Raw genomic sequence first — 12367 nt, forward strand, 5'->3', positions numbered from 1 at the left:
AAAAAAAAAAAAAAACCAAAACCAAAAGCAAAACAAAACCCAACAACAAAATGCAGAGAGGTAAGTTGGACCCTAATTTCATAGTAGGGGTAGGACCTTGGGATGTTCTGGAGGGAGCTATGGTCCTGTGACGTCCAAGTGGGGTGAGCTTAGAACTTTTCTCTCCTGCTCCCAACAGCACCCCAGCTCCCGTGTGTTAAGCCACCTTCTGAAGCATCGGGAACTTTGGTTGGCGGAGGGGACCAGCCCAGCTTTTACAACCCTCAGATCACACACCTGCGATCCCAGCACTCGAGAGGCAATGGTAGGTGGACCTCTGAATCCCAGGCCAGCTTGGTCTGCAGTGTGAGTTCCAGGACAGCCAGGGCTACACAGGAAAATGGGTAGCTCAGTCTGTTTTTTTCTTTTTTTTAATGTATGTGAGTACACTGCAGCTGTCTTCAGACACACCAGAAGAGGGCATCAGATCCCATTACAGATGGCTGTGAGCCACCATGTGGTTGCAGGGAATTGAACTCAGGACCTCTGGAAGAGTGGTCAGTGCTCTTAACCACTGAGCCATCTCTCCAGCCCCTCAATCTATTTTTGTTTTTGTAAACATGGTTGTTAGCTTGGTGAGTGCCTTGGTGTTGCAGTGAGAGGCATGGCACCGTGTGTGAGCTGACAGAGAGACTGACAAGTCGTAGGGAGCAATGTAGTGTTGGGCAGCAAGCCACTGCCATTTCATTCAATCCTCTCAACATGAATAGAACCATCTCCGCTTACACCAGGGAGCAACAGCCAGGCTGTAAGAAAAGCAGGGCTAGCACATGACATTTCCCTGGGCTCCTGGAAGCCACACTCTGCCCCCGTAATTGTACTGAGTCAGTTTCTGCATCTGCAAAGTCAAAGCGAGGAATGAGACACATTTTCTTTTTTTAAAGCCATGGCTCTCTGTTCCAAAACCTTCGGTGGATATATGACATTAGACAGGTGGGGACAGGGCCTCTGTGGGGTGAGACGAGGGACAGGAGGCTGGTGGGGTCTCGACTGCTGGTCTCTCTCCGTTCTCCTGCCCAGCACTCCCTGGTGGAGCTCAGTCCTGCAGTGAGCAGGCTGCCTCTGGGCCTCTCAGGCCCTGACTGGTCTTCACCAACCGTGGCTGCTTAGGGAGCTGGCACCAACCGTGGAGGGCAGCAGTGCTCACAGCTCCTTGGATGGGGGGTTCTCGGGGCTCCTCAGCAAGGACAGCAGGTTCAGCGCTGAGATACCCGGCACATGGCCAGCGCAGACCTGCAGCACACGCACCAGGCGCTGTGCCATGGCAGCTCGAAAGCTTTCCACCTACAGGGAAGAGCAGAGAACAGCAGTGAGGGGGTGGCTGGCCCTGGCCCTCCTCAGGGAGGGTTCTCAGGTAGAGCTGGAGGATGAACTGCAGGGGACCTTGTAGTCAATCCCTACAGGCAGCTTCCTACCCCCTACCTCGTTCTGCAGACCCGACGCTGAGCCCTGATCAAGAGGAGATGGGGGACTGGACAAGCAAGACAGCAAGGCCAAGTACACTGTCAAGCACAGGGTCAGGAGGAGGCACTGCAGAGGCTGGACCTCAACAACTGCTAGATCCAGCCACTGACAGGCACTGTAGGAAGCCACAGGGACAAAAGGGTGGATGGACAGGATGTGCCACCTACAAATAGTCCCTGTAATGGGGTGGAGGGCCCTGGGGGTAAAAAGCTGTCTGGGCCCTGAATCAGTGAGTTCTAGGCAGTAAGAGACACTTACAGACATTTGTGGAAAAGCAAATAGCGCTCCACCAGCGACCTCAGGGCACTGTCAGCCCTGACTTCCAGTCAGCGACTCCTGCAACCTTGCCTCGTCTCTACAGGCAGCAGCGCCATGTTGCTAGCCGCCATGCCGGAAGCCTCAGTCGTCTCTCACTTGTCTTCCTGTCACCTCACATCTGACTACCAGCACATTCTGTTGACTGTCCAGGAGACAGCAAGGACTATGGGCCGCCCCATGTCACTCTCTCCTGGACACCAATGAATCCAGGCCACTCAACCCTTCCAGAAAAATCTCCAAACCTTGTCCTCGTTTCTGCCCTCCTCTTTCTCCATTTTTCTCATAGCCACAGCAAAACCACAGGCCTCCTAGGCTCCAAACTTCAGCAGCTCCAGTTTTACTCCAAGTAAAAGCCGGAGCCTTTACTGACTCAAGGACCTGACATTTCCCACTGCTCCACACCCCAGCACCGAGCTACTCCTGCCCAGGCCTCTCAGGACCTTCGACACACAGCACGCTCTAGGCCCCTGCACTTACCACTCATGACCAGCACTCTTCTGCCAGACAGCACCACGTCCACTGCTGAGACACGGGCTCTTTCCTGCCTCAGTGTCCACTCTACCCACAGAGCCCCAGCCCCAGCTCCCATCCCAGTGACTCTTTCTTACACTGCAAACAAGCAAGCCCCAGTGGCCTGTCTGTGGTCCTGACTAGAGCTCAGCAGGATGTATATATGTGTACTTCACTGTTCCGTCCTGTGCCGTGCCTAATGCCTACAGCGGTGCTACTGTGCATGTGAGCTGTTCTGAAGGACCCTCCTCAAAGGTCTTCCACCTCCTGCTGCTTTAGCCTGAGTGCCACAGCGGCCTCCTGTCACTCACGCCCTGTGCAGACGTGCCCTACCCTGACCACAGCCATGACTGTGCCCATGTCGTCCTGGAAGACATACTGTGCCAGCGCTTGCTTGTGTTGCCAGGCACAGGCACAGACCCTGCTGGTAGACAACAGCCACCAGGGGAGTCCCACACCTCAGAACGGCTGTTCTCAGCCTTCCTGATGCTGTGACCTTGTAATGGCTCCTTGTGTGGTCGTGACCCCCAACCATAAAATTACTTTTCTGCTACTTCTTAACTGTGATTTTGCTACTGTTGTACCTGATAATATAAATATCTGATGGGCAGGATCACGGGTGTCCTAGAAAAGATCTGGCAATTCTTGTTACACAAAGGCCTCCAAATACGGTGAGGTTCCAACTTGATAAGACAAGAGTACGCCCTGAAAAGGACAACTCACATGTGCAGGGACCAACAGTCTGAAGATGGGCTCTTCAACTGAAGGATGGAGGCCTGTGCTCTGGGCGGGAGCTGTAGCCAGCCAGAAACGCACAGGAGCCTCTGCTCTCCTCTACGCACTTGGCCCAGGGCTTTCCTCTCTGTCTTTTTATTTTTTTCTTTTTTTCAGAGCTGGGGACCGAACCCAGGGCCTTGCTTGCTAGGCAAGCGCTCTACCGCTGAGCTAAATCCCCAACCCCCCTCTGTCTTTTTAAAATTACATTTAGTGAGGGTTGGGGGTTTAACTCAGTGGTAGAGCGCTTGCCTAGCAAGCGCAAGGCCCTGGGTTCAGTCCCAAGCTCCGAAAAAAAAAAAAAAAAAAAAAAAAAAAAAAGGAAAAGGTTGGCCAGTGGTGACCTTTAACCCTAGCAGAGACAGGAGAACCTCTGAATTGGAAGCCAGCCTGGTCTACAGAGCAAGTTCCAGGACAGCCAAAGCTACACAGAGAAACTCACACACGAAGATCAGAGGATGACTTGCAAGAACTCCACTCTGTCCTCCTTCCATATGTGTCCCAGGGACATATGCTCTGCTCTGCTCTATTCCCCGCTTTCAGCCCGAAGAAAAACTCAAAAACTGGTGTGGCCTGCCACCTTGTGGCCATATGCGAAGCTGCACGAGCTCCTGTCATCCGGTCAGCAGGCCCCACAACCACCACCTGTACCTCCGTTATGGAGCAGAGATGACTCCAGAACAAAATAAAACTACTGAGAAGAGGGTGCCAGGTGACTCTGGGGAAGCAGGCCAGAATGGGAAAGAGCTGGTAACCGGCTGCCTAACTGACAGCTGTGTGACTGAGCAAGATGACCTTCTGAGGAAAGTCTGGCGTGGGACACTTCAGGTGTGTGGAGAGCACCGGGTGCCACCTTGCATCTGGTCAGGGATTCTAAAAACAACTGTTGATAGGGCAGGTGCAGATGAGGAGGCTGGCCCTGACCTTAGGCCCTTACCTAAGCCTCAGTACCTCGTGGTTCGGGGTTCTGCCTGTGTGCATGTTTGCACCATGTGTGCGCCTGGTTCCTGAGAAGGACGGGAAAGGACACCAGGTCTAGAGTTATAGGCAGCTGTGAGCTGTTATGCAGATGCTGAAAACCAAACTCAGGTCCTCTGTAAGAGCAGCAAGTGCTCTCGACCAATAAGCCAGCACCCGGCCGCTGCACCACTGTCTGCTGGTGACTGCCAACTTAGCCATTCCTGCTGACACTCTTGGCTAATTTAGCTCAATCTCAGCCACAGCTTAGTATGGTGCTGTGGAGGTGTGTGAGGATTCTGGACTTTTGATTGCTTTAAAAAAAAATCACAGAAATATAAGAATGTTTTCGCCTTGGGGCTGGAGAGATGTCTCAGTGGTTAAGAGCACTGATTGCTCTTCCAGAGGTCCTGGGTTCAATTCCCAGCAACCACATGGTGGCTCACAACCATCTGTAATGGGATCTGATGAGCTCTTCTGGTGTGTCTGAGGACAGCTACAGTGTACTTATAATAAATAAATAAATAAATAAATAAATAAATAAATAAATAAATAAATAAATAAATATTAAAAAAAAAAAAGAATGTTTTCGCCTTAATCCCAGGTGCGGGAAACAGGACCACTTTAGACTGACTGTCCACAGCAGCTGACTATGATTTGTCTTGTGCTCTAGCTGAGGCGTGGTTTTGTCATCTGCAGATAGTTTCTGCGATTGCGTGACGCTTGGAATTCTGGGAACTCTTCAGAGCGTTTATATACTAGGGGCTGAGGGGGCAGGGTGGGTGGTGTCTGTTAAGGGAGATTGGTTATGGTGTTAGTAGTAGTGCTATTCAGAGACCTCTATCTCCCTTTCTCCCCTCTGTCCTTTCTTATTACTGAAATGGGGAGTCAGGGTAGGCAAAAGAATGCACAAAGCAGATAAGACTGGCTTCAGGGAGAGGCTAAGTTCTACTTTGCATCTAAGTTTTTAGATCACCTGGATTCTGCAGTCACTGGTGCAGTCCACAGCCCCGTAACAGGAAACCCCAGACCACAGGATGTGTGGGGTTCTGTCCTGACTTGGTTCTCCCTGAGCCACTATCTTTGGGAAAAGGTGCTAGATCCAGAATGTAACTGTTCAAAACAAACCTCAAAACTAACAAAAGATCTCTTGGAGCAACTGAGAAAATCAGGTCCATGGTTAGGACAGCTCAGGTCCAGAGAGCCAACCTTCAGTAATTCTCCCAGGGAGCATACATCAACTGCTCCTGGAGAACACCACGTATCCACGAAGCACGCACCTCTGGGCTCCAGAGCTCTCAGTGAGTAAGTGTAAAGCACGCACCCAGATCCTAGCACCCACGTCAAATGCTGGGTGTGGCTGTGGATGCTAGTAACTGCTACCGCTGAGGGAAGGGAGCAGCAGAGGCAGGCAGGAGGACTGCTGCGTCAGTCTAGCTCCATGTTCAGTGAAGACCCTGCTCTCGGGAATTAGGCAGATGGAAATAAAGGACACCTGATATCCTGCTCTGGCTTCTGGGCATGCACAGCGACATATTCTACCACACAGTGTGCATACAACACACAACAAAACAGACAGAATGGGAGACAGTGACTGGGAGGAAGGGTAGTGAGTGGGATGTACAATGAGTAAAAAAGGACAACAGAGAGAAAACGCACACGTGCCGTGTATGGCCAGCCAGGGCTCACTTAGTGAGTACACGTACAGAAACTTATCAGAACGGAAGCAACACACCCAGCTATATTACTGCCCATCTAACAAACGTCCCTATTACTTGCTATGTGTCCTGTCCTGGGACACTACATGACGCTACAGACAAGGCCTGAAGTCCACGGAGGTTAGGATGGCATCAGGCACTCTGACTGGAGGGAAGACACCAGGATATGCTGGCTAATGAGGCAAACATGACACCCTATCTTCTAAGAACTTATCCTCCAGCAGGAGAGTGAGATATTAACAGGGACTTTCAAACACACATAAGACTTGAGCTAAGCTTCAAACCACAATTACATGTCAGGTGTCACCTCAACTGGAGACTTGGGGACTGTTCAGGAAGCGGCCCTGATAGCTTCCTGTCTGTTCACCGCCCTTTCTTTGTACTGTATCATAATACTGGCTGCAATGAGCAGGGTTCTCACCTGTAAATCACAGAAGAGCAGGGGGCTTCGGTAGGTGTGGGCCAGTTTCATAACTGTGTTCTGGTGGACGCTGCAGTGGCTTTCCCGTCCAGCTGCAAAGGAGGCAGGCATACTTGAGGCTACATCTGCCCGCAGCCCGCTACTTCCCAAGGGCTGCAATTAAAGGTGTGTGCCATCACTGTCCACCTTCAAAAGTACGTTCTTACATGGGGCTGGAGACATGGCTCAGCAGTTAATAGCACTTACTGTTCTTCCAGAGGACCCGAGTTTGATTCCCAGCACCCATGGTGGCTCACAACCATCTGCAACTGTAATTACAGTTCTAGAGGAATCCATACCCTCTTCTGACCTCCTCAGGCAAAAGAGCCATATACATTAAAAAAAAAAAAAAAAAAAAAAAAGCCAGTAGTCAGGTAAGGAGAACCTCTCTGAGGGCTACTTCAGTAAGGGTCTATAGCTACCGCTCTAGCTAGGGGTGTAGCAGGGAGAGGCCAAGCTTACCTCCTGTGACAAGGAAGCACACTTTTCCCAGGAAGAAGCTGCTGTCCACATGGTTCAGAGACTCCTCCACTTTCTGGAGGCTGGGATGGGCCAAGGCAGGTGAGGAAACAACCATGAGACAAAGGCACACGTGGAATTATGACACACACCAGAATGCTGAGCAAAAATCTGTTTGTTTGTTTTTGACATTAATTTATGGTGTATGTACATTTTGTGTCCAGATATCAAGTACCTCAGGCTAGCCTTAAGATGACCTTGAACATCTGGGCTTTCCAGTCTTTATACCCCAAATGCTAGATTCCCTGCACTTTTATTTTTTCATTTATATTTTTTTTCATTTCTTTTTTTTTTTCGGAGCTGGGGACCGAACCCAGGGCCTTGCGCTTGCTAGGCAAGTGCTCTACCACTGAGCTAAATCCCCAACCCCCATTTATATATTTTTTTTAAGATTTATTTATTTATTATATATGAGTACACTGTAGCTGTCTTCAGACACACCAGAAGAAGGCATTGATCCTATTATAGATGGTTGTGAGCCACCATGTGGTTGCTGGGAATTGAACTCAGGACCTCTGGAAGAGCAGTCAGTGCTCTTAACCACTGAGCCATCTCTCCAGCCCGCAGTTTTAGTTTTAAAAGTTATTATTATTATTATTGTTGTTGTTGTTATTTTAAAGTATGTATAGGCAGAAGCTTGCATGAATTTAGGTACACAAATATAGGTGTCTGTGGAGGCCAGAGGCACTGGATCTCCTGGAGCCAGATTTTCTGAAGGTTGTGAACCTCTTGTGGGTGCTGGGAACCAAACTTTCATAACCACTGAGCCACCCGTCCAGCCTCATATATCCTTTTTAAAATCTAGTTTAGCTGAGAGAAGTTCATGAATGCTTATAAAATAATCAAGCAAAATATGAACACACACACACACACACACACACACACACACACACACACACAGAATAAGAATCCTTCTCTTGGGACTGGAGACATGGCTTACTGGTTATGAGCACTTCTGCTCTTCCAGAAGACCCAGGTTCAATCCCCACCACCCATAATGGCAAATCACAACTGTCTCTAACTCAGTTCCGTATTGGCTCCAGGAGAGCCAATGCCCACTTCTGGCCTCAATGGGCCCCGCACAATACTGTATACAGACTTACATGCAGGCAAAATACCCATACACATAAGAAAAAAAAAAAATCTGGGCTGGAGAGATGGCTCAGTGGCTAAGAGCACTGACTGAGGGCTGGAGAGATGGCTCAGCGGTTAAGAGCACCGACTGCTCTTCCCGAGGTCCTGAGTTCAATTCCCAGCAACCACATGGTGGCTCACAACCATCTGTAAAGAGATCCGATGCCCTCTTCTGGTGTGTCTGAAGACAGCTACAGTGTACTTAGATATAATAAATAAATAAATCTTAAAAAAAAAAGCACTGACTGCTCTCCCAGAGGTCCTGAGTTCAAATCCCAACAACCACATCGTGGTTCACAACCATCTGTAATGAGATCTAAGGCTCTCTTCTGGTGTGTCTGAAGACAGCTACAGTGTACTTAGATATAATTAATAAATCTTAAAAAAAAAAAAAATCCCTCTCTTAGCACCACCCTTCGCTGCCAATTCTCCAGATGAAACTGTTGCCAATTTGGGTGTAATTCTTAGAGGACTTTTCTTTTATGTGCAAATACAGTGGTGTGTTTAAAAACAGTAGTATATTTCTCAAATATTGTCCTAGTACTGTCCAGCTCCTGGCTATTGTAGTTTTGATACGGTTTGGTGTATCCACGAGGTCATGTGCTGAGATTTAATCCCCAGTGTGAAAACCTCAGGAGAGCACTCACCCACAGGACAGGGTGCAAAGGCCTGTGTTCTACATCACCGTGCTACAACCAAAATAAATAAAACAAGGGTAGGATTTGGGCTGGCTCAAAGGTTAAGAGAACTGACTGCTCTCCCTGAGGACCTGAGTTTGCGCTCACATGGCAGCTCACAGCTGTCTGTCACTGCAGTTTGTAGCGGGTAGGATGCTCAGGTACTGGGCATGCACATGGTACACAGGTATAGGTGGGCTGTGAGGACCCCAAGGGCAGGGGTGTTTCCTTCTCTGTTGCTAGGTGTATACGGTGCGTCTCAGCGAACATTAACTAGATGAATGGGTGACACTGTCAGGATTTGTCTTTCACACTCTGAAGTCCTCCCTCCTCGCCCTGGCAGCCTCCCGCTGCCCGCTGCCTTCCCATCCCAAGGCTACTGTTGTGGCACTCGCCCAGACTACAGACCTGTGCTGGCTCTCACCTGTATTTGCTGTGAAGGTTAATCACAAACACAATCAGGTCAATTCGGGGCCGATTCGCATTGGAGGGCAAAGGCAGGGAGTTGGCCAAGTGGCTGAAAAACAAGACATTGCAGGACTAGACACACATACCCAGCTCACAGTGACTGGTCACACACTGTCCTTTATGGGGAAGAAGCTGCCTCTGAAGGAGCCCAGCAGGATGGAGCCAGTTCTGCCCAAGCCCCTCTAGACCGACTCTTCTGCTAGGAGGGGCTACTAGTGACCACAGTGACAGGACTCAAACCCTGCTGGCTTGGAGGGAGCAGGCCCAGGGGAGGGGTGCTGCATGGAGGTGGTTAGGGGTGAGACTGAATCCCTTTGGTAGATGAGGCAGATATGGGCTTCACCCAGTTGTCTTCATGAGCTCAGCTAAGTCTTTTTTTAAAGATTTATTTATTTATTATATATAAGCACACTGTAGCTGTCTTCAGACACACCAGAAGAGGGCATCGGATCCCATTACAGACGGTTGTGAGCCCCCATGTGGTTGCTGGGAATTGAACTCAGGACCTCTGGAAGAGCAGTCGGTGCTCTTAACCACTGAGCCATCTCTCCAGCTCAGCTAAGTCTTTATTTGGGCTTGATCTCTAGTTGTCGAACATACACCTGAAGGCTTTTCTTGAATTCTGCTGCCCATTCTTTGTATATATGGCATTCTCTTTTGTTTTTTTGTTTTCTTGTGTTTTTTTGGTTCTTTTTTTCGGAGCTGGGAACCGAACCCAGGGCCTTGCGCTTCCTAGGCAAGCGCGCTACCACTGAGCTAAATCCCCAACCCCTCTCTTTTGTTTTTATTTTTAAAAAAAAATTTTTTTTTTAAATATAGGAGTGCTCTGTGTGCATGCGTACCTATATGCCAGAAGAGGACGTCAGATACCTTTATGATCTACCATGTGATTGCTGGAAATAGAACTCAGGACCTCCGGAAGAGCAATGGTACTCTTAACCTATTACCATCTTACCTCCTCCCCCTACCCCACCCACCTGCCCTTTTTGAGACAGGGTCTCTCTATGTGGTTCTGGCTGTCCTGGACCTTGCTATGTAGACTGGGTTGGCCCTGAGCTCACAGAGATCCTCCTGTCTCTGGCTCTCAAGCATTAGGAATAAAGGCGTGCACAACCACACCAGGATGGATGGATGGCTCAGCGGTGAAGAGCACTGACTGCTCTTCCAGAGGTCCTGAGTTCAAATCCCAACAACCACAAGGTAGCTCACGACCCTCTGTAATGAGATCTGGTGCCCTCTTCTGGTGTGTCTGAAGACAGCTACAACGTACTTATATAGAATAAATAAATCTTTAAAAAAAAAAAAGGCGTTGGGGATTTAGCTCAGTGGTAGAGCGCTTGCTTAGGAAGTGCAAGGCCCTGGGTTCGGTCCCCAACTCCAAAAAAAAGAAAAAAAAAAGTCAAACTCTTATTGTGCTTGTATGGCTGGTGGGGACCAGAAACAAGTAAACAGGTGGGCTTCTCTCATTGTTTTGGTCTGTCTATGTAGACCAGGCTGGCCTGGAACTGGATATGTAACAGAGACTGACCTGGAGCCTCCTGCCTCCGCCTCATAAATGCTATGATTACAAGTATCTCCTCTCATGTTGTTCTGAAATGGTGTTTACTTTCTCCTCCCCCGGGTTTTGGTCACCTCGTTATAGTTACTTTTGATTGCCAATTTGAAACAATCTAGAGTCACCTTGAGTCACTGGGGAGTCTCAACTTTCTAGATGCCTTGTGAGGGACTATAATGTCTTTAAATATTTACTTTATGTATGAGTACTCTATCTGCATGCACATGCAGAGGGCATCGGATCCCATTACAGACGGTAGTTGTGAACTACCATGTAGTTTATGGGAATTGAACTCAGGGCCTCTGGAAGAGTAGAAAGTGCTCTTAACAGCTGAACCATCTCTCCGGCCCTTGTTTGTAATTTCTTAATTGGGTTGAGGTAGGAAGGCAGGCCCACTACAAGTGGCACCATTCCCTAGGAGAGGATTCTGAATTGTCTTTAAGTGTGGAGAAAATCAGCTAAGCAGTAGCATGCCTATGTATTTTCATTGCTTCCTCTTGACTGTGGATACAGTGACCAAATGCTTCAAATTCCCGCAGCATCGACTTCTCCAGCAACTAGAAAGCCAAACAGGTCCTTTCTCCCATAGGTTGCTTTTGTCAGGGTATTTATCACAGCAAGAGGAAAAGAAACCAAAAGCACCTCCCCAAAACACCTTCCCCTGCCCCCCCCCGCGTTGTTTTTAGATGCTGACGTCCAAACTTAGGGCCTCAGTGAGAAAACACCCAACCACGTATGAGATATGAACGTTTGCAGAGGCCTGTAAAGGAGCCAGCTCGGCAACCGTGGGCAGACTGATGACATCTAGGAGTTGGACCCTTTCCCGACGGCTCCCTTCCTCCTAGGCCAGCCCAGAGTTCAGGTTACAACCTCGGCAACTTACACCCTCAGCTCGGTCGCACAGTCGATTTTGAGCACCGACTCCGCCAGCTGCTGCAGAAGCGCATCCTCCGTGCTCACCAGCTGCGAAGGGAGAGAACCAGGCAGGTGGAGACCCGAGCAGGGCGGCTCCTCTGGAGGGCCCCGCACTTTGAATCCCTCCTGGAGGTACAAACTCAGCTAGAGGTAGCTCAGAGTGCGCCATTTCACGAGAAGAGGACCCCTAAGGAGCCAACCTCGGAAGGATCGGCAGGCCTCCGTCTCGAAACGCGGGAAAGCCAAGTTCGAACTGGAACGCCCACTCAGCCCGGTGGTAAAATCAGCCGCGCGCCTATTGGTGGAGGCGTCCCTCAGCCTCGCGAGCCGCTGCTCCCATTGGTCCAGAACAATGCGCCCGCCCGCCCCGTGCTGTCTGAGCACGCCGAGGCTGAGGAAGCGCACCGGTCTAGGCTGAGGGAAGCCAGCCCAGGGGCGCCTCTCGCACCTACCAAGATGGTAGCCCTGTTTAGGTCGGGCAGCTTGTCCATCGGCCTCAGCACTGACATCTTAGCGGCAGCCGAGCCACCCAGCTCAGCGCACGGATCTTTCAAACCGCCGCAAGTCCCGCCTCCAGTGGGCCGGGCGTGATACGCATGTCCGGGCGTGGCTTTCTGAGCTGCCACTCTTAAAGGAACCGTTACCTCTCTGCCCCCACACCCTATTCCCAAGATTTATTTTTAATCGCGTGTGCTCTTGAGAGTGGGGGTGGCTGCAGAATCCAGAAGAGGGAGTCGGAGTCCCTGGAACTGGATTTACACGCAGTTCTGAACCACTTGACTTGAATGATGGGAACCAAAATCAAGCCCCAAGCAAGAGCATGTGTTCTTTTTTTTTTTCTTTTTTTTCTTTTTTTTCG

General features: G+C 49.8%; 1 protein-coding gene across 5 annotated transcripts; it reads right to left on the bottom strand.

Annotated features, from left to right (window-relative positions):
• Nucleotides 1–907: 907 nt before the first annotated feature.
• Cenpm (centromere protein M) lies at nucleotides 908–12084 on the bottom strand. 5 transcript variants are annotated; one of them, XM_087557469.1, is made up of 6 exons: nucleotides 11709–11758; nucleotides 11477–11556; nucleotides 8995–9087; nucleotides 6703–6782; nucleotides 6202–6293; nucleotides 908–1323 (listed from the first exon to the last, which is right to left on the bottom strand). In XM_087557469.1, the coding sequence occupies exons 5-6, from the start codon at nucleotides 6250–6252 to the stop codon at nucleotides 1183–1185; spliced, it is 192 nt and encodes a 63-aa protein (XP_087413595.1). In that variant the 5' UTR covers nucleotides 6253–6293; nucleotides 6703–6782; nucleotides 8995–9087; nucleotides 11477–11556; nucleotides 11709–11758; the 3' UTR covers nucleotides 908–1182.
• Nucleotides 12085–12367: the final 283 nt, after the last annotated feature.

This window comes from Rattus norvegicus, chromosome 7 (assembly GCF_021556685.1).
Source record: "Rattus norvegicus strain SHRSP/BbbUtx chromosome 7, alternate assembly SHRSP_T2T, whole genome shotgun sequence".
Lineage (NCBI taxonomy): Eukaryota > Metazoa > Chordata > Mammalia > Rodentia > Muridae > Rattus > Rattus norvegicus.

What these genes read in the sequence shown, in the direction of transcription:
- Cenpm (XM_087557466.1), bottom strand. Translation starts at nt 12,017, where the DNA reads ATGTCAGTGCTGAGGCCGATGGACAAGCTGCCCGACCTAAACAGGGCT. An exon ending in GTGCTTCCTTGTCACAGGAG is followed by an intron (nt 6,294 to 6,702) that starts GTAAGCTTGGCC and finishes CCTCCTTTGCAG; the next exon opens with CTGGACGGGAAAGCCACTGC. An exon ending in TGCTCTTCTGTGATTTACAG is followed by an intron (nt 1,324 to 6,201) that starts GTGAGAACCCTG and finishes TCTTCCCTGTAG; the next exon opens with GTGGAAAGCTTTCGAGCTGC.